The sequence below is a fragment of the Lathyrus oleraceus genome, chromosome 4 (assembly GCF_024323335.1).
Source record: "Lathyrus oleraceus cultivar Zhongwan6 chromosome 4, CAAS_Psat_ZW6_1.0, whole genome shotgun sequence".
NCBI classification, from domain to species: Eukaryota; Viridiplantae; Streptophyta; class Magnoliopsida; order Fabales; family Fabaceae; genus Lathyrus; species Lathyrus oleraceus.
In genome coordinates, this window is record NC_066582.1 from 440,341,262 (window position 1) to 440,363,922 (window position 22,661).

Genomic DNA, 22,661 nt, shown 5'->3' on the forward strand with positions numbered 1-22,661 from the left:
CCGTTGTTTTTCTGATCTCCCGTTGTCCCCCTTTTTCAAATGAAGTTCTGGAATTTATAGCTGATTTTTTGTGTCTTGGTGGGCTCAGACTGAAGGCAATTCAGGCCCAGAATTTTTGTATATCCGCAAGCTTCGCTAGGCGAGTGAGCTAGCGAAGGGTTCGCTAGGCGAACACTCAGCGAGTGTTCCAGTGAATGCTCTCAGACTTGGATGAAAGCATAGTTAGTACTTACTCACTAGGCGAGCAACTAGCGAGCAGGTAGCGAGCATTCCAGTAGCAAAATAAACAAGGTTCGCTGAAGCGAAGGAGAAAGCGTGGGCTTCGCCTAGCGAAGGTTTTGCTCGCCTAGCGAGCATGACGGTTCAGGTCATCTTCTGGATTTGGTAGCCTGTGCGCTGGATCTTTGTTCCTTTGAAAAATGAATAGACCTCTGTTGAAAGTATAAAAATTAACAGACAAATTTTGGGGTATGACACAAAGGATAACAATTTCTTATAAAATGGAGGCCACGAGAACCACGAGGTTGTTCACATAATTTCATACAAACACCTCAGCGGATATTTTTTTTAAAAAAAACCACAAATTTCAAATTAAATCCATAAATAACCTCTTTTTAAGAAAACAAAATAACCACCTTTTATAACTGATGCGCCAGTTGAGCTGGCGCATCCAATAAAGCTATAAAGGAGGCGTCAATACCCTTGGCACGTGCTCCCAATGGTGGGCAACCTAGGTGCCACATGCATTGGCACATGCACACACTACATAGTGTATGCGCCAATGCATGTGGCGCATGTACTTGTTCAGTATTTTTTTAATTTAAATATTAATTTAAAAAAATAAAAAAATAAAAAGCTAAAATAAAAATTATATATATAAAAATAAAAAATTACACGGAATTAACAAGAAATTCAATGACCCGCCCGATTGAAACGCCCCTTATTCCACATCCATGTGCGTTAGTCTGTCTTCGAGGTCTCCCACGATTTTTCTGAGGTGTTTGGGGTCTTTGAATGCAGACATGATCCAATGGTGGCTGGTGTGAAGGTCCGGTGGAAGGTTCAGTGGTATTTGATAAATGTGTCATCATTTGTTCCTAATAGCCGGGGGATTCTCGCCAACTGCGTTTCCGTAATTGAGTTCGGTGCCCATGTTCTCGTAGTTAGGTCGTTGTGGTTGGGTGAATTGTGGATGATATGGTTTCCCGAATTGGGGCATTGAATCGGTTTGGAAACGAATCAATGATTCTTGGGGTGTACTATAGTCAAACAATGGTTAGAAGTTGTGGCAATGGGATGTTTGGGTGGTCATTGGTGGGGGGCTACGATGGCATGAATTGTATGAATCATCTGGGCTATAGATTGTTGTGGTGGATGCGTATGGTTGTTGGTGGGTAGAGTTTGATTCTTGGTTTTGAGGTTGGGTGTGTGGCATGAATGGGTTGCGAGGTTGGGTGTTTGGTTGTTGGGTGTACATGGTAGGTTGATGGTGTGAGGTTGGTCGTTGGGTTTGGGTGGTTTGAAATTGTTCTTGGACGGGGACTTGTTGTTGGGCGTATGATGGCGAAGCTAGTTGGTATGGATCAATCAAATGCCTTGGCTCAGACACAAATTGTGGTGTTGTAACCGACCTAAACCATGCCATATACAATTAAGTTGGTCTAGCACCATGTATGACTGGTTCTTTTAAGATGTGTTGTCGTTGATTCCTCCAATGACGAAATATCTATTTTGCGAAGTCTCTCTAGTCGGAATAATCCCATTGGGCATCGACTCTTTTTTGATGCCAATCTCCCAAACACGTCGGAGGTTCATGAACTTTTTGATGCATTCCGAACTGCAGTTTTACCCGGTCACTCAGGTGCATCTCCACAGTAGTAAACCAGATAATTGGTGTTTTTATTGTCCAAACTGCTGCAGCATCATGGTTAACGTGATGATCAAGACCCAGATATGGCCTCCAGATAAATTGTGCAAGAATACGACATGATTAAATGATAAATAATTTGATAATCATTTTTAAATCAGAATAAAGTTGTGTATGAGTATTACATCGTATGGTCCAATGTGATCCAATAGATTACGATAGACTATTATAGCGTGTTTCAGACACCTGTTGTAGTTCATCCCTCTAACTAACCACCTAGATCAAAAATATTTGAAAAATATTATTTACAGTTAGTTGTAATATAAAGTCTAATTAATTAGATGGTAATGTTTTAAACTTACTTTGTCGCAAATGGGAATATGAATGGCTTCTCATTTACCGGGACGAGTGATGACATTCTTGACCAACCTCATGCTTGTAGCTAATATGTGCATGAATAAAACGTATAAGTATTTCTTTTTTGCCATTTTTACACATCGCACTATATAGATGGGCCAAAACAACTGAACCCCAACTATATCTGCTTACCTTATTTATATTTCGTAACAACGGTAAATACATAATATTTACCGTATTACCAGTACTTTCGGGAAATAAAAAATTATCAAATAAAATCATAATATAACACCGAGCTTTAATTATTTTTTCATACTCGATAGATTCTTCGGTCAATGTTATACTCGCATAATATTGTTTGAGATATCTTAAATTAATACTCACATAATATTTTAGGCTATGGGCGTTGTTTGAGACCAGACATTTCAAATGGAGTTCAGTGTTGCAATCTAGGCAGTTGTTTAGTGATGCTTCAATGAAATTCATTATACACGAAGCTGTCAAAGTAAACATACATGTGGTCACGGTGTTTGACCGTAGTAAAGGTTGGTATAGTGTTGCTGAGTCCATGGATCACAATGAAGGCATGTCGATGGGACAATATAGAGTGGAACTAGATAGATGTTGGTGTGACTGCGGAAAGTTTCAAGCCTTTTGTACGCCTTGCTCCCATGTCATTGCGGCATGTTTAAAGGTTCGAAGGGATCCATCCTACTTACTATCTGACGTTTACAAAGTCATAAGTCTATCCAATGTTTACAAAATTAGTTTTTCAGTTGTTGCAAAAGAGAATTACTAGTCAGAATATCAAGGGGACATTGATCAGTGCAATTTGATGCACCTTCTTCTACTGTTGTACTTAGGCAACTCTATAATTTATTCTATTATTTTTACTATTTTAGTGTATTTTTATATTTAAGTTTATTTTTGGTTTTATTTTATTTTCGTACTTTATTTTCAGCATAAATAGTTATTTCATACCTTGTTACTATGCAGATCATAACTTGAGCTACGAAGATCGGATTAATGCGTTCTAATATGCGTTAGAAAGCTGAGAGGATAAGCTAAAAGTTTTATGTTGAAGTAAAAAGTTGATTCTAAGTGAAGAATGATCGAATAATTCATTGAAGTTCCAGACTTAATTAAAATAGTTAGTTTGGGCCAGTTTTTGTAATTTTCGGGTCAGATCCTATAAGGGCCCGAATTTACCTTTTATTATATTAGGTCTTTCACTACTATATAAATCCCAATTCTGAATTTTGATGAGACAATATTGCTTAGAAGATTTCATGGAGAGCTAATTCCCAAAGAGTTGATCTGTTGTATTCGAAATCCACTTTGAGGTTTTTAATAATTTCAGTTTAATTTCGATTTCTTTTCAATTCTTCCTGTAAAGTCGTTTTCTTAATTCGATTACTTTCATTTGTTTAATTAGATTGTTTCTTATAGGATAAAGTTGATTAAATTTGATTGTTTGTATGATCTTTAACTATAATCACGTTAGCGTAGCTTTTTTGTTATCGTGTTTGATTAAGTCGCGTTTACTTAATTCGCGTCTGCTTAAATCCGTTTGCTTAATTCGGAAATTAGGAACATACATCATATAATACCAATTTGCGCTTGTCAGTGGGTATTGTAATCGAATGGGATTGAATCCGCTAGGGAATTGAAATTATAAGAATCGATGATAAGTCGGAAATCGATACAATAGATTAGTTTATTTATCAATTTTGATTTTACCTTTAATAATCATCGATTTAAGTTTTGAACCTTAAAAACCCCCTTATTTATCAATGAAGTTACGCGAAGAAAGAAAAAGGATCGCCCAAACAGCACCCATATTCGAACCGAAATTGATACGGCGAAAAAAATAGTTCGATTATGTAGTTCATGTCGTCAACTAGGTCACAGTCGTACTAACTGTCATAGTGTTGGAATGAGCACAACAAGATAATTTTACATGTACCGCTTTTGCAATATATAAAAAACAAAATTTATTTCATATGATAACTTTGTGAGGAAATACCATCACAAACAAATACAACACATTCAACATGGAAGCAACACATAAACACCAACACAAACAACTACAACAATTAAAATACCATTACTATAACTAAACGATTACAACCATCAAAACAATTTTGAACATATTATGTATCATCCTGTGAACGTCTCTGTCCGTCTTAATATTCACTCATTCACGCATTTCTCCATTTTGGTTGAACGTGGACTCAAACCATTGAATTCTTCTAATCCTTTCACCATCTGCAATTTCTCCATCTAACCAACGGTTATGTCCGATTAAGACGTTCAAACGAATATATATTCCAAAGTCGAATCTTTATCGGAGGCGCAACTGCTGAAAAGATTAAATCGGAATTTCTCTTGTGAATGTATTCAGACATGATTAAAGAAAACAAAATTGAAGGTGATTGAAGAAATTGAAGGAAAATGAAATAGGGTAAGAAGTTGTGTGAGATAATATGGAGATGAGAGAGTGGTATTTATAGAAGAAGCAAACCATGCATGCGCCAAAACACACACTCACACAAGCATGTGCCAATGCATATGGCGCATACACACATGCACACATGCATGCGCCAATGCATATGGAGCCTACATACATTGGCTTTGCATGCATGCGCCAAGGATAATGGCGCCTCCACTATAGCTCTTTTGGACACGTCAATTCAACTAGCACATCAGTTATTAAAGATGGTTATTTAGGAATTTAATTTGAAATTTATGATTATTTAAAAAAAACACCTCAGCGTCTACGCTAGTATGACATTTACAATATTTCTATACTAGCATCACAATTACATCAAATCGAATATTATCAAACTTAGATCATTTGAAAAATCAAATATTACAAAACTAAAAAAAAAAAAAATGCAGTTGATTTTTTAACTTCAAAATGAAAATACAGGTGTCAAGAAATTTACGTAAGAATAATCTCAAAAACGAATCTCACAGAGTATCTTTTACTCACTTATCTGCAACTCCTTTTCTTTGAAACTTCTTGTGATTGTTTCTAGTCAAGAAACCAAAGACGTAAAAGAGACAAGAAAAAACGATAAAGAACAAAAACCAGCCACATAGTCTGGTTTAAATGGAGCCCACAAGAACCACGAGGTTGTTCATGTAATTTCCTAGAATCAATCAGTTCTTAATGATTATGTTCGGTGTCTCATCTACTTGTACTCTACCAGTTTCTCTGCCTTTCATTCCATTAGAAGAAAATAAAAAATCTCTTTACATATAAAACACCTGCAGAATAGAATACTATAAAAACTTTATCACTTTTTCATCTCCAAAAGAATATAATATATAGATATATCGTATTTTTCTAAAGTTAGTTAGAGACAAACACGTTTATGAACTCAGCTGGTGATAATATTGTGATGGCTACAAGGAGACAAAGTGTGAAAGAGGTTAAATCAAACGAGGTTGGTGATACAATATATGTAGCTGTAGCTAAAGATGTGAAAGATAGCAAGTTAAATGTGGTTTGGGCTATACAAAATTCTGGAGGGAAGAGAATTTGTATTCTTCATGTGCATGTGCCATCGCCTAAGATCCCTATGAGTAAGTGTTTTTGTTATTTTATTTTACTATACTATACTATTGTTCCACTTGCGTCGGTGTAGCAAATTTTTGGTGTGGCCGAGTGTGGCTGAATACCTGAAATGACGCGCTTTCTTCCTTATTTAGTGTCACGGAGTGAAGATGTGTTTTGTGGATGGTCGTTGGATTTAATAAGACGGTGATCTACGCGTCTGGAGGGCGGGGGCGGAATCATCTGCATCCGCCCTCTGTGGAACGAGGGATCACCTACTCCATGCGCTCTTAGTTGTTTTGCCATGGGCCTTATTTGTTATGCAAGAAAAAGTTATATTAATATCTTGTTAATTTGGTTATCTATAGTGGGTGGTAAATTTCCAGCAAGTGCACTGACAAAGCAAGAAGTTGAAGCATACAGGAAAAATGAAAGTCAAGACATGCACAAGACTCTTGATGCTTACCTTCTTATCTCTCAAAGAATGGGGGTATTTTCCATGTGTTTGTATCATTCATTCATTTCAAAACTTACTTGAGATTTGACTTATAACTTTCTGATACAGGTGAGAGCAGAAAAACTTTACATTGAAATGGATTCCATTGGAAAAGGGATTATAGAACTCATCTCAAAATATAACATACAAAATCTTGTTATGGGAGCAGCTTCTGATAAATACCATTCAAGGAGAATGACTGATCTCAGATCTAAGAAAGCCATCTATGTATCTGAACAAGCTCCACCTTCTTGCCATATACAGTTTATCTGCAAAGGCTATCTTATACAGATAAGGTATGCATCTTGCATTATGAATCATGATCTCTGTAGCACCGACACCTCTGAGAAAAGATGTATTTGTGTCTGTGTCGGTGTCCAAAACCGTCATGGTTAGTAATAATTTTGTTTGGAGTTAGCTTAAAGCTCTATTGTTTCGTAGGAATACTCATGCACTCAGGGATTGTGGTTTGGATCAGTATAGAGTAGAGGGAACAACTACTTTGATGGAGCAAATGCAAAACTCTGAAGTTGGTAACTCATCTCACTTGAGATCTAGATCAGTTTCACATGATCAAGATCAGGTATCTCATCATCATAGATTAAGATCTATAAGCTCTTCTCTTGGAAGTGGAAGAAGCATGGTATCATCATGGGTTTCTTCTCCAGAAACAAGTTGGTGTCCTTCACCTTTATCAGTTGAAACATCATTGATTCCAAGTAATGGAAGTGAGAGTGTGTTGGACTTGAAAATGAGTTCCTTATCAAGTATTAAAGAGGAAGATCTTCATCACTCATCACCTCCTAGTGTGCTGGTAACAATGTTTCTGTCTCGTGTGGTGCATGTGCATGTTTATATTATTGGTTTTTACTTTTTTTTCTTCTTTCTTTTGGACACTAGCAGGATGGAGGAATGGATAGTGTTTATGATCAGCTTGAACAGGCTATGGCTGAGGCTGAGAAGGCTAGATGGGATGTATATCAAGAAACGGTTAGGCGTCGCAAAGCTGAAAAAGATCTCATTGATGCGATACGAAAGGTAGTTGTGGTCATTTTTTGTCGAGTTTTTAGGGAGATTTCATTTTTTTCCCCTAGAAACTCAGACAAAAAATGAGTAAATTGCAAAGAGATTTCATTTTTTCCGTCACGATTTTTATTTACTTTTAGTTGTTGAAATAAACAGACTAATGACAACAATATCTTGAATCAAGAAGAGATGAAACTAAGGAAAGAGTTAGAAGAAGAACTACATAAAGCAAAAGAAGAAATTCACAACATGAGAAGCCAAATAGACAAAGTCAATGAAAATCTCCAACTTGCCTTGGATCACAAGTCATCAATAGAGAATCAAATTAGTGAAGCCTCAAGAACACAATCTCTTCAACTTTTCAATGAGTTTTCTTTTCTAGAGATTGAAGAAGCAACTTGTAACTTCAAACCATCCTTAAAGATTGGTGAAGGTGGATACGGAAGTATATTTAAAGGCATCCTTCGTCACACCGAGGTGGCTATAAAAATTTTGAGTCCCATCAGCACTCAAGGACCGTCGGAGTTTCAACAAGAGGTAAAAATAGTTTGAGTTTGCTCGATGGTTTCATAAACTATCGAGTTTGTTTGACGTTTTCATAAACTATGTCTTAAGTTGTTTTTATAAATTCTTTCGTATCAGGTAAAAGTATTGAGCAAGTTAAGACATCCAAATCTTATAACACTTATTGGAGTAAACCAAGAAACCAAAACTCTTGTCTATGAGTATTTACCAAATGGAAGCCTTGAAGATCATCTCATCTGCAAAGACAAAACCACTCCTCCCTTATCATGGAAGACACGAATTCGCATCGCGACAGAACTATGTTCCGCTCTAATTTTCCTCCATTCCAATAAACCTCACAGCATAATGCATGGTGACTTAAAACCTTCCAACATTCTCCTTGATGCAAACCTAGTAAGCAAGCTTAGCGACTTTGGAATCAGTCGAGTACTATCGCGCCAAGACGATTCTTCGAGTAACAATACCAATAGTACACAGTTTTGGATCACTAGTTTTGCAAAGGGAACATTTGCATACATGGATCCAGAATTCTTTGCAACAGGTGAACTTACTACAAAGTCAGATGTTTATTCATTTGGAATTTTGTTGTTGATGTTGGTAACTGGGAAATCAGCCTTAGGAATAAAGAATGAAGTGCTGTATGGTTTAAATGGTGGAGAAATTAAATCATTGTTGGATCCTTTGGCTGGAGATTGGCCTATTGTGGAAGGTGAAAAGTTGGTTCATTTGGCTTTGAAATGTTGTGATATGAATAGAAAAAGTAGGCCAGAGCTTTGTTCTGATGTGTGGAGGGTGTTGGAATCAATGAGGGGGTTGTGACATCTTGTTGAGTGTTGGCATTGCCACATTTATAATCTTTCTAATGTATTATATATATATATATATATATATATATATATATATATATATATATATATATATATATATATATATATATATATATATATATATATATATATATATATATATATATATAAAGATAGGTGTTTTTTGTCTGAACTTTTTTCTTCTAAAATTATCTTCAAATAACTTCTCTTTTCCTACCAAAAACATGAACAGAGTAGTTGAGCATTTTGTCCTTATGTGAACGTAATATGTTAAAACCACCATCATAGAATTATTATACAGTTATATAAGTTCTATGTAGTTTGTTTTTAATTCACTGTTACTACTTAGAAGGCATTAACGTGTGTTTGACACAACCACAAAAGTGGTTCACACACACCATCATAAAATTGAGGGGATATGTCGGATGAAAGATTACACAACTTTTTTTATTTTGTTCCTATGAGTGTATTTTTATTTGTACACTAAGGAGCAACTAAAAACAAAATTAGTATATTCTTAGTATTTTAATTGTTTAATTTCATCTTTAAATTATAATGCAAATGTTATGAAAAACGATGCCGAAATAATAAAGTATAATCGATTTCTTAATCGGCAAAGAATCTACAAAGATAGAAAAGAGGAAAGGAAAAAGAACACAATGAAATTGTTATAAACGGTCATTCTTTACTTTCTCTTGGGAACAAGATTACAAGTGTTACAAAGTAACAAATAATCTCTCTCACCCTAATTAGGATTTGCTACAATGATGAGAGACTATTATACTATTTATAAGAAAACTAACACATTAAACTAATGGGCTTTTACACACATGCTTATTACACAAGCTAACTTAGAGAACAAACTAACTTAAACAATTGAGCATAACAAACAGGTCCAATTCGACATGCTAACAATCCTAGCATATTTCGACTACATCATGTGAACAGACTTCGACGGCATGCTAAGGTCATGTTGAATTGTCGAACCAAGAAACTACCATTCGACCATACTAGAGTTCAATCCAATATCTCATAAATCTCCACCATGGAACAAACTCTATAACATTAAGGGAACAAACTAGCTTTCTTCATGCATCTTTATCAACTGCATACAGTGGAAAAACTTGCAACCTGGTAATGTCTTGGTAATCATATCAACAACATTGTGATCTATCGAAACCTTCAGTACTTGGACTTCTCCACGCTCGATTACCCATCTAACGAGATGCAGCCTCACATCGATGTGCTTGATTCTCTCATGATAGGCTGAATTTTTCGACAAGTGCATAACACGTGATAACTCGACCTTGAAGTTTTAGCTCCTTAGTAAAACCTTCAAGCCACAATACTTCTTTCACAGCTTTAGTGAGAGCGATATATTCCGCTTCATTGGTTGATAAAACAACAACCTTCTGAAGTGTTGCTTTCCAACTAATTGTTATGTAAAACATAGTGAACACATATCCAGAAATAAATTTCCTGGACTCCATACAACCTGCTTAATCAGAGTCGACATACCCTTCAATTTCTTCTTTACTATTTTCACTACATGATCCACCATAAATCAGGACTCTGTTTAGAGACCCATTTATGTACCTTAGAGTCCACTTCAATGCTTGACAGCGAGCCTTTCCAGGATTCGCCACGTGCCTTCTTACACGACTTACTTCATATGTTATATCAGGTCTAGTACAAACCATAACATACATCAAAGAACCTACTATGCTAGCATATGGGATGCTATTCATATAAGCTCTTTCGACCTCAATATTGGGACACTGATTTGTACTCATCTTAAATTGAGGGTTTGTCGGAGTCACAATAGGATTTGAATTTAACATACCAAACTTGTCGAGAATCTTCCGTAGGTATGTCTCTTGAGATAAGCATGATTTTGACTGCTTTCTGTCTCTTCGGATGTCAATTCCAAGAATCCTGGATGCAACTCCCATATCCTTCATATCGAACTCCTTATTGAGTTTAACCTTCACCTTCATTACATCCTCGACATTGTTGCTTGCTATGAGAATATCCTCCACATAAAGAAACAAAATAACAAATTAATTTCCAGGTCGAAATCTGAATTAAACACAGTGGTCGAACTAGCTTCTAATGAAACCTATGTGTGCCATGAACTTGTTGAATCTCCTATTCCACTGTCGAGGAGATTGATTTAGTCCCTATAAAGATCTATTCAGCTTGCAAACATAATCTTCCTTTCCCTTTTATGCATACCCTTCAGGTTGCCTCATTAGGATGGTTTCATCTAGATCTCCATACAAGAAAGCAATTTTCACATTCATTTCTTCTAATTCTAGGTCGATATGTGCCACCATGACAAGTAACATTCGAATGGACCCGTGATTCACAATATGAGAGAACAAATCATTGAAGTCGACACCTTCTTTCTAAGTGAAACCCCTTGCGATCAATCTTGCATTGTATCTCTTCGACGTCACTCCTTCGATTCCTTCCTTAAATTTGAAAATCCACTTACAACTTACTAACCTGGCTCCAACAGGTCTCTTGATCAGTTCCCAAGTGTGGTTATCATGAAGAGACTTCATCTCATCATCCATGGCCTTCAACCATTCAGTCTTATTTTGACTCCTCATAACTTCCTTATAGTCTCCAGGTTCTTCATCTAGAACCTCACTTGTAGAGATTAAGGCATAAGATATGAGTTCTACATACCCAAGTCTTTGAGGTGACTTGATGACTCTCCCCTCCCTATCTCTTTCCAACAAGTAGTCATCAACAATTTCCTCAACTTCCTCAATATCTTCAACATCATGTGCTTCTTCTTGATATGGGATATGCAATTCAGCATCGACATGCTCCACCTCAACATGAATCTCTTCCTTTTCCAACTCTTCTTTAGATATTTGTGCACTTCGACTAACATCAACAATTTTCTTGAAAGCCATCTCAGCTTCATTAAAAAATACATCTCGACTGGTGAAACACCTCCTGTGACTTGGCTCTAAGAACCATAGCCTATAAACTTTGACTCCTTTAGGGTATCCCATGAACATGAAGGTGTGAAAAACACAAGAAATGGAGGGGTGGTTGGTTTGAATTGGGTTTTAAAAACAAAATCTTTTTACCAACTCAAGAACACCATACAAATACTAAGAACAAATAGATAAATACACAAGTATTTTTATCCTGGTTTGCTTGAAACTCAAAGTTACTCCAGTCCATCTGCCAAGGTGACTTCGCATTATACACAAGGACTTAATCCACTATAATCAACTAATTACAAAACTCACAAAGAATAACCTTTTTCTTCTTCTCAAGGATGCACTACACACTAGTCTCCTTAAGGAAAATCACAAAGAATAACTTTCTTTGTCTTCTCAAGGATCTGACTAAAACCTAGTCTCCTTAAGGAAATACAAACAAACAAGTTTGAATAAAGGTTTTGTGTTTAGTTGCTTCTACGCAAGAAAATTTTACACAAATGAAATATAAAACACTTAAAGAAAACTATGTACAAAATTGATAGATTTTCACGTAGAAACAAACTTGTCAAATATTGTAGTGTGTATCTCATTTTTTGATCACCTCAAACACCACATAGCAACCATCATCACAACGTCAAGCCCACTTCTCCATCACACTTCCATTCAACCACCAACAAATTCACTCCGACCACCACTTCCTTTTCACAACTCCGATAGTGACAACACCAACATTTTCGTTCACTTCCGACAACTGCATCATCAAAGCAGTAACGTTGAAGAAAAACTACGCTTAATAACATTCGAATCAAATTTTTTTGTGTGTTTTTATGTACCCATTATTTATTGTGTATGTAAAGTTGTATGTTGATTGCATGTGTAAGTTTGTGTTATAGCCTCTGCTGGATTTATTTTGTTCTCTGGATCCTGTAATATTGTAAATGATTTGGGACTGTGTGGGTTGTTGTTTTATTTTTTGTTGCGGTGAAATCGATTCGGATCGATTTGCAGGTTCGACATGATTTGTATGTGTGACTCTGCTGGATTTTCTTTTGATATAATGATGTAAATATTTGGTATATCTGCTATTTTTTTTTTGCTTTTTATCACGCTGAAATTATATCAGAATATATTATGTGTATTCGATTTAGTTTGGTTTGTCAGCATTGCATTAGGTGTATCTTATTTCGATTGTGCTGAATGCGTTTTGCGTTAGCAATTTGCTGGCTATTTTTATTTTGTTTATGCACGACATCTCAATTTTTTTATCGTCGCGTTTGATTCAAATTTGTATGTGCTTTTGGTAGTTTATCATAGCATCAATTCGTGTTTGCTTTCGCTACTTTGCATTTTGTCGCGCGACATTGCTTTCACTATGATGTAAGTCGTTGTGTTCGATTTATTTGTGATGATTGCGCTTTGTGCTAGTAACTCGTTGTTCGATTTATGGTAGCATGCAACATTTCTGTTTTATTGCATTTAAACTAGATTTAAGCTTTGTGTTGCCAACTTTGTATTGTATGTCATCGTGTTACATGGACTTAATTTGTGTCCTTATGTTGCGTTTAATTTAACAACATGTGTTTACTTTTCAACTAATTTGTAACAAATACGTGTTATTCGTGATTGTTTTATGCATCATTGTCATATCATTTTATTGTGTGCTTGTGTGTGATGTTGCATTTCGTACAATTTGTGGCGTTAAGTTACACCCTCATGTTAGAGTTCGCGCCTTTGCGCTAGAATTCATGCTATTACGTTAGAGTTTGCACCCTCACGCTTGAACTTGCCACCTTGCGATAAAGTTCACGCCTTTCATTACTTTTCAACCATTTCAAAATAAATCTCAAACCATTTTCAAACTCAAATCAAACACTTGATCTCATCAAGTTCATTTCTAAATCAAACCAAAGATACTTAATCATTTCAAATATCTTTCATAAACAAGATGAAAAAGGAATGATTTAGTGTATATCACTCTTTTCCCCGACTGTTTAGATACAAGCCGTATAGCTCTTTCATAATCAAAAATCTTGAGTGATCTCATTTTTATAGCAAATCAGACGAAAAAGGAATAATTGGGTGTATACCTCTTTCTTTCCTGAGTACTTGGATATGATTCGTATAAATCAACCATTCGAGTATTCGTCTTCTAATAAAAAACATCTAATATTTTCAACTATCTTTTAAGGTGGAAAGGAACGGTTTGGTGTATACCACTATATTCCCTGATTGTTTGGATAAGAGTCGTATAGCTCAACCATCTAAGCATTCGTCATCTTCCTAAAATAAACTTCAACCAATAAAACTTATATTTTCTGCCTTAGTGCGATTCAAAACCTTTTGATAAATATGCTTCACCAGTTCTGATATGATGCAAACAAAGCTTCATTACTACCATGTGCAAGAAGTTAGAATGCTTTCCACTCGAATGTGACGAGAACATAACTCTGTGAGATTCCAAGTTATGTTCTTCTTTCTAATGTGATGCCAATATTCACTTCTCCGTATTTTGGGTAGCAAGCAATGTTTTCCGCTCAAACACAACTAAGTACCTTTCTCTAAAATCTATCAACCAACAAACATTTTCTTCCCAAAACTACGTAGCCTTGAGTTCCCCATCGCACCTGCGGATACGTAGGAGCGAGATTCAATGTCTCTCCAGGAACCCTACTAAAAAATTATTTTTAGTACATTTTCTTTTCCTTTTCTCAAACTTTTAATAACTAGAAGAAATAAAATAAGTGAAATCTAACATTGCATTCGCAAAGCTAACTAATTGGTCCTCGTTGAGTATAACGGATGTGAGGGGTGCTAATACCTTTCACTCGCATAACTGACTCCCGAACCTGAATTTGGTTGTGAAGACCAATTTATTTTTCTTTAAGGGTTTTATCAATATTTTCCCCTTCCTTTTAGAATAAATAAATTTTGGTGGCGACTCTGTTATCATCTTGAGCGTACGAGCGCTCGAGGTATTTTTCATCCCGTGATAGAGCTGAGTGGACCCATAAGGTAGGGGAACTCACGTAGATTATCATCTCACCATATTATTTGTGTTGTTTTTCAAGTGGTTCTTTGTAGGTTAAAGGAAGGGATAAGCTTGTTTGATGATGTTTCGAAGAATTTTGTCATCGTGATCTTTCACTGTGGATTATGTGTGATATGGATATTGTATATAGATCTTAGTTTTTAATTAGGAACTCTTGTATATCATGTGCCAAAGTTGTATTTTTGTTGGATATGTATATATAACAATGCCGTTAGGAATTTGTGTTGTATCAGTACCAATTAACATTGTGTATAACATGTTTTCTAGATGTACATTATATGGGGTGTTACAATCGGTATCAGAGCATGTTGATTCTTGAGCTAACCTTGAAACATCATAAGTAAATCAATTTCTATCTCACATGTGTGTTTTGCCAACATGATTTTTAATGTAACGATATGTAAAATTGGGTCTGATCAACCTAATTTTATGTGTTTGGTAGGTAGGATCATGGTTGAGAAACTACGTGGACTTTGAAGGTTTAGTAGAGCTTGTGCATTGAGACTGGGCTCAAGCCAAGAGTTCAAAAGTAAGGAGAACCAGTGAGCACAAATGAAGTCATAGTAAGAGTTGTGATTCAGGTCATGTGGCAAGTTCATGGTGGCACATAGTTCAAGCCACCTGGTAGTACAAAAGGATTAAAAAATTTGAGGATTTCTACCGGATAAACCCATCTGAATTCATAAGGAGTCTAAACTTTTAGTAGTGCAAGATTGGCCCATTGATATGGAACAAGTCTTGCAAGTAATTTTATGCAGTTAAGAAAAGGTAGTTTTTCGTTCATATGTCACAAGGTTCATAAGTGAGGTGGTGCACTGATGTCTTAGCTAATATGACCATCCAGAGTACCTCGAAGGAGTGGAAGTATTTCAAGGAAGTATTTCTGGTAAATTATCTTCCCAATAGTTGGGGGCTCGAGAGATGTTACGATTCAACAACTTTGTCAAGAGTCTATGGTAGTGGCAAAACATTGTGGAAAGGTTTGAGGGCATGACTGCTTGCTCCAAATGATTCATTTATGCACCAAATAAAGGGTAGAAGATAGACCAATTGTACCCATACTTAGAAGAGAGATCGGGTTCAGGGTAGTCCAGCAGAGATTCATTGTTAGTACAAGAGCGATATGAAAATGTTGAGTTACCCAAGGAACCATTGAAAGAGGTTCATGTCAGAAGAGAGAGATACACCTTGGAGCCAGTAAATCATTTGTTAGTAGTATATTAATGACAAGAATAAATGCTCGATTATATTGTGTTGTGGTAGTTGTGGAGTATCACACTCCTTTGTTCGAGCAACTAAGTTTTGTGCCTTAAATGTCCAAGTATGTGGAAAGCAACTGAGAGAAATCCAAGTTTGGGCACGAAACTAAGTGTGGATCGTGAAACGAACTATATCTCATAAACTTGTAAGTAGGTGTCAAGAGTTTTCAGTCACAAGTCGTCTAAATATGTATCCTCTGTGAGATGAAGTGTATAGTGGTTGTTTGGTTCGGAAGAGAATCCAAGTAAGTAAGTATGTGGAAAGGTCAAAGTTCATCATGAGTGTGTGTTAATTGGTTGATAAGAGTGGGAGTCACTTATTTAAAGTCCTTTTTGTTGTTTATCTTCCTAAGTATTGTTGGGTTGTATGATTGAGGAGCATGACGTTCACACATTATTGGAACTAAGTAAATATCTAATCTCATTGTATATGTCGTTGTAATGTACAAGTTTGGGAAAAAAGTTGCAAGTTTAATGTAAGTCAGATCGAGTGTTTTGAAATTGAAATTCCTGAAGGTGTATTGCGTAATCGATCACCTGTAAAGATGCAAAAAGAGCTTGACTCTTGGGGAGCCAACTTATAGGAATTGTATTCAGGGTGAGTAAGTATTGGAAGTAGCACTATTATGACTATTGAGGGCCATAAGGAGTGAAATTGGAAGAGATTTTCCAAGTGGTGATCTCGAGGAGATCGATTCAGTATCATGTTCATGTGTTGATAAGGTATAAGTGGATAGTTATAGTATGACATTTGAATAGTTCACTCAGATACGTGGCCTCAGAGGTATACCCCCTATGAGAATGGTGTCTAATGTATACAATGCTACTATACCTTATCGGTAAGATTCGTGAGTTATCCTTCCATGTGAGAGTGGGAATGGGATATTCCTAAAGATAAGCATGTAACTCAGATTAAATTTTTTGTAAGAACATGAACTGGAATTTCCATGAGATGGAGCGGAATGATCGAAATGAATAATTATGGTTAAGGAGTGTGATGTCATCTCAAGATGTGTAACTGAATTATGTGACTCTGTGAGTAGTGTTAGAAATTCCCATTTACATCCTTGATGGGTTAAAGTCCCATGGAAGTTTTGTCTCGTTGATGACTCGAAGTTCCTTAATGGTATTGTTTCATTAGTTGGTTGAAATCGCGTGTCAGCAGAACCCTGTGAGTGGGTCAGAACCCTATAGAGGACTTGAAATGGATATAACAATAAGAACTAGGTATTGTCAGACTAATCTGGATTAATTGCAACCAACACAGGACAATCATGAATTTTTTACACTCTTATGGTCGCAGTCGTGTGACTCATGTGTAACTATCTTTCGACAGGTGTTGGTCTTATTCTCAACCTTTGTGAGTCATTGAGAAGGTTATTCTACTGGTGGATGCCAGTAAGGTTCTAGTACTCTTTCCGGAAGTAGGCACTCAGGAGGGAAAATACATATTTTCTATAAATTCCCTTAAGATAATCAATAACACCTATGAATCCCATGTGTTTCACGTCGTTTCAGTCAGAAGAGCATCGTGGAGTATAATGGATAAAAGGACTCAGTAAGGTTAATAGATAATATGAGAGATGGTTGCTCCTAGGAATGGAAGTAAGATACTTCTGCACCAAGTGTTTGATATATTATTGGAGTAGAGCAGAGGAAGTGAGGCATCAGGTGTGGGCGCGCTTAATATGAAGTATCAGGCCAAGTGAAGTCTAATAAGAATATCAATAATTGGATTGTAAGGACTCTCGAAGTTGTTGAAGAATTTATGAGACAAAATTCATCAATATTGTATAAGATTAAGGAATCAGACATTTATATCACAAAGATTTTAGATTACTAATTGTCCAACCAGATTAAGGTGTTCTTATTATAGAGCTTGTTAACTCAGTGCAAGAAAAGGAAAGTCGTGGACTCTAGAAATATTCGTGATTAAGCAGTTCAGAGAAACACATCTGATGAGTTAAGTGGAAAAAGGATTAGAAGTTAATCAAGAATTGGAAATAAAGGTATGGTCAGATCAACCTTTGCTTGAGAAATCACGAAAGAATGAATATTGCCAGTTAGAAGAAGTTGGAAGATTGAGTATGCCAGTAAATTGAACCCAAGCAAAGTCAAATGTTGACCTAAGTCGGTGATACCTGAAGTGTACTCATCTCCTTACTTAGGAGAAATTCAAGGACAAATTTCAATTTAAAGGGGGGGAATGTATTATCTTATATCCTTTTAAGTGATATATTCATTGTCAGTTTGGACATATTAGTTCCTAAATGCTCTATTTATTGTCAGTTGTTGTCGGCCAAGGTTAATAGAGTAATTAGTGAACTCGGAAGAGTGTGTTTCTTACTTAATTTGGGTGATCCTTACTAATTAGTACAATAAATGATATTTTGGTAACATTGTTAAATGGTAAATTGTTACTAGGGGACAAAATCTCACTAAGATATTTTCTTATATCTCTTTCCTTTCTCCAACCTACCATTTGTTAGTAAACAAGATAAAGAGGAAGATAAGAGAAAGAAGAGGAAACCATTGAAAGAAGAAGAACAAAGCTTAGATCAACAAATGTTCAACTCAATCTTTCCTCATCATATTTTCGTAGAGGTGGGTTATAGGTAGATTTATATTTTGGGGGGAAATTAAAATGAAATGAGATTAGGGTTTTGTGTAGTTTGTTTTGATCATGAAAGTTTGTGTTAATACATGATGTTCTTGTTATGTTACATGCCTGCTTGTGCTAATCCATGATATTGGTGTTGATTTGATGTAACTTGTTACTATATGATGTTGTTGAGCACTTTTTTTCATCTTGTTACACTTTCTTACTAGTTTTGTGCAGTAATTCTCACCGGGCGAGATAATTGATCGCTAAGCGAGCTTATCAATAGCCATAGAAAAATTGCTCTGCAACTTGTCGCAACCTGAAAAAGGAGATGCGAAAAAACAACCGGCGAGAAATAAAAGACAGAAGAGTCGCCACCGTGCGTTATTTATCCCAAAGGAGGGAAAGGAAACGCTCGAAGTAAACCTGGAAAAGGGAAAGGAAAAGACAAGGTCTCGCAACCAAATCTTGGGTTCGGGAGTCGATTATGCGAAGGGAAGGTATTAGCACCCCTACGCATCTGTAGTACCCTATGGGATCCACTTTTGTTGTTCTTGTCTAAAGGGTGTGGATTTATCTAATGTACTATTTGCTAAAAGAGGGGGTCAAAAGAAAATGACTCGCACATATATCACATCCACTGCATACGTATCTCATCTGGATATGAGAATCAGAGTCTTCGTAGCTCGGTTGCCTATGGGCTAAAGAGGAGTGTGCTCGCTAAGACATCGTGTCTTATGCCTACGTATCTCATCTGGAATGAGAATCAGAGCAAACCGTAGTTCGGCTAACTACGGGTTAAGGGTTGTGTTTTTTAGATGAACGACATTACTACGCAATCTACCGGATACTCGACCTTTGGAGACTTACTCGCTTGTAGTAGAAGGAGTTAACGTGTTCATAGGAGAAGAAAAATCAATGAGTTTGTTTGGGTTTTAGGAATGCTCATGCAAAAAAGGAAGTCCTAGACGAAGGAACACTGCTACCTTAATTGACATGCAAACGAAAGACTATACGAAGCCTAGCAATCCTATGGGGAGACGATCACACCATACAAAACAAACATGCATAAAGTAAAATGCCACCCAGGGGGCTCAAACCTACATGGTTAGGGCTTTAGTCAAGAGGGGTCATATCAACCTCGACAAATAAGCCATGGAAAGGTAATCAAATGGGCTCTTAACCACTGACATTGAACGTCAGGGTGAGCAGATCAAAAGGGTAATGAGGATAAGACCTCATAGCTCTTAACCCTGGACAGGGTGAGCTCATGACAAAAAGTGGGGATTCAGAAAGGTGGAACCCTCTCCACTGACTGACCGGACAAAAGATCTTGGGCTTTTGTTCTGAAGCATCGACACGTAGTGTGATCTTAAAGAACGACACACTGAATAACGGGGGATTGACTACTAATCCCTTTTATCCGTCAATTGCCTCTTCATGGAGGTCTTTAGCACTGGTGCCTCTTCTTGGAGGTCTTTGGGCACAAAAGTAAACACACAAAAACATTGCCTCCTATCGAGGTCTTCCAGCTAAGAAAGCGGTAAAATACGGGAAAGATGTAAAAGGGATCAAGAGATCTACCACACGGATAAAGATTCGAAGTAACAACAACTAAAGAAACAAGAAACCTAGAGATCTCTCAAGCTGGCACCATCAAAGAAAGCAGGTCAGTACAAGTAATCGGAATAAATCTCCAAATGGTATCCCACAAATAAAGTGGAATACCAAGCAAGCTATCCTTTCAGGAGTCATGTGAGCCCTCACAAAAAACTCAACAACCAGGTTAGATTAACAAGACGGGGTGCAAGCAGGAGTTGCACCACACAAAAGAGACATAGCAACCACAGTGTCAGGTAAACGGCGCATGGATGCAAGAGAAAGTATGTCATAACAAACATCCAACAGATTAGGGCAAACTAAAAAAAAATGACTACTGTCGCGATCGCTACTGCTTCGCCTAGCGAAGGCTTAGCGAAGCTTCGCTGCAGGCTCGCCTAGCGATGGGCTAGCGAATGCCTGCGGGTTCTGGATTCTTCTCTGATAACAGTACGATTTCAGAAATTAAATGATCAATCATTCAAGGCATTGTTCTACACATTCATGCATAGCTAAACCCACATGTGAAACCTAACGGTACCCAATTTTCCAAATTCACCCGTAATGCCTTATACATTTAGAAATTTCAAAAAGCACAAAGTAATGGGAATAAGGCAAACCTGATTGGAGAGATCGAATGAAATTGAATTGCACCGTTGGGTTTGCAGAACAATCTTAGGGTTTATATGAGAGGGAATGGGTTCTTTGCAGATGAATTCCCTTCAGTCTCTGGAGGCAGCTCTGAATTCTGTTAGCTCTTCTCTCACTATATTTTCCAGGGTTTTGTTTCACTGAAACTTTAGAATTTATAACCTGATTTTCGTGGCTTTGTGGGCTCAAATGAGAGAGGTCCAAGTCCAGGATTTTCTATTATATTTTAAAACGCGTGCATGACAGTTCAGATTCGCTAAGCGAACCATGCTGCTCGCCTAGCGAGCATGACAACTCAGGCACAGACTTTTGCTCCTTCAAGATTAGCGTTTCGAATGATGAATAGACCCCATTTGAACATGTTGGAAGTAACCTAAGTCAATCCCTTGTGTTGACTGATCACCCAGATAGAACCCACAAAGTGTCTTGGAAGATACTCAAGCGTCTTGGATCTAATTCTGATTGACATGATGAAATGCAATGTGAAATGTTAAATGACCTAAAAATGAATGCATGAGTGAGGGGGGCAAATTTTGGGGTATTACAGCTGCCCCTATTCAATCAACTAGAGACCCGAAAAGAAGATAGCCGCGACTTTCGCACTTTCGAGGTATCAAGGGATTGAATATAATAAAAGCCCGAAAATTTGTACTGAAGTGAAGTGAAGTAACAATGCCTGTCAGAATCGGCAAAGAGGTGGTCTTGAAAGAAGAATCCGTCTGGTACGGTGAGAGTCAGTCTGAATATCGAAAAAGAATGTTAACCTGGATACCAAAATAAATGGTAACACAGAAATAACCATGGCCTGAATGCCGCTCATCAGTCTGAATACTGGAAATGACTTCGATTTGAACATTGGAAGATATGAGATTATTAATATCGTTCTGAACACCGAGAGGCTGGCCTGAATGCCACAAGTTGCGTCGACCTGAATGTCAGAAACTTCTTTGATCTGAACATCGGAAAACTGACCTGAACGCCACTTCGATCTGAATACTGGAAACTGGCCTGAATGCCACTTCGGTCTGAATACCGGAAACTGGCCTAAATGCCACAAGTCGCATCGACCTAAATGTCGGAAACTTCTTCGATCTGAACATCGGAAAACTGGCATGAATGCCACAAGTTGCATCGACCTGAACGTCGGAAATTTCTTCGATCTGAACATCGGAAAACTGGCCTGAACGCCACTTCGGTCTGAATACCGGAAACTGGCCTGAATTCCACTTCGGTCTGAATACCGGAAACTGGCCTGAATGCCGCAAGTTGCATAGACCTGAACGTCGAAAAATTCTTCGATCTGAACATCGGAAAACTGGCCTGAATGCCACTTTGGTCTGAATACCGGAAACTAGCCTGAATGCCACTTCGGTCTGAATACCAAAAACTGGCCTGAATGTCGCAAGTTGCATCGACCTGAACGTCGGAAACTTCTTCAATCTGAACATCGGAAAACTGGCCTGAACGCCACTTCGGTCTGAATACTGGAAACTGACCTGAATGCCACTTCGGTCTGAATACCGGAAACTGGCCTGAATGCCACAAGTTGCATCGACCTGAATGTCGGAAACTTCTTCGATCTGAACATCGGAAAATTGGCCTGAATGCCACTTCGGTCTGAATACCGGAAAAACTTCATGCTTGTCAGCATCGGCAAAAATAGGAAAAGATAATAGAGGCGGCGCATGGGCCAATGACACTTGCTGGGGATAATAAAGGTAAGTCATGAACAATCTTCAGTCTGAGTACTGGAAACAACTTCTGGCTTATCACTTGGGATACCGAGAATGTTTTATGCTTACATGCGTATGTTTGAATTTTTCAATGGCGTAATGCTCCATGAAAATGGAAATGCTACGCGATTTGGAAGGGTGC

General features: G+C 37.2%; 1 protein-coding gene across 2 annotated transcripts; it reads left to right on the forward strand.

The window, feature by feature from the left end:
* Window positions 1-5,365: 5,365 nt before the first annotated feature.
* Window positions 5,366-8,687, forward strand: LOC127075960 (U-box domain-containing protein 33). Of its 2 annotated transcripts, none has more exons than XM_051017503.1 (7): window positions 5,366-5,815; window positions 6,155-6,276; window positions 6,352-6,578; window positions 6,724-7,096; window positions 7,183-7,320; window positions 7,465-7,845; window positions 7,951-8,687. In XM_051017503.1, the coding sequence occupies exons 1-7, from the start codon at window positions 5,605-5,607 to the stop codon at window positions 8,650-8,652; spliced, it is 2,154 nt and encodes a 717-aa protein (XP_050873460.1). In that variant the 5' UTR covers window positions 5,366-5,604; the 3' UTR covers window positions 8,653-8,687. The 2 variants fall into 2 exon arrangements, with proteins under 2 accessions (XP_050873460.1, XP_050873461.1); XM_051017504.1 differs by having other exon boundaries at window positions 5,373-5,815; window positions 7,186-7,320.
* The last annotated feature ends 13,974 nt before the right edge of the window (window positions 8,688-22,661 follow it).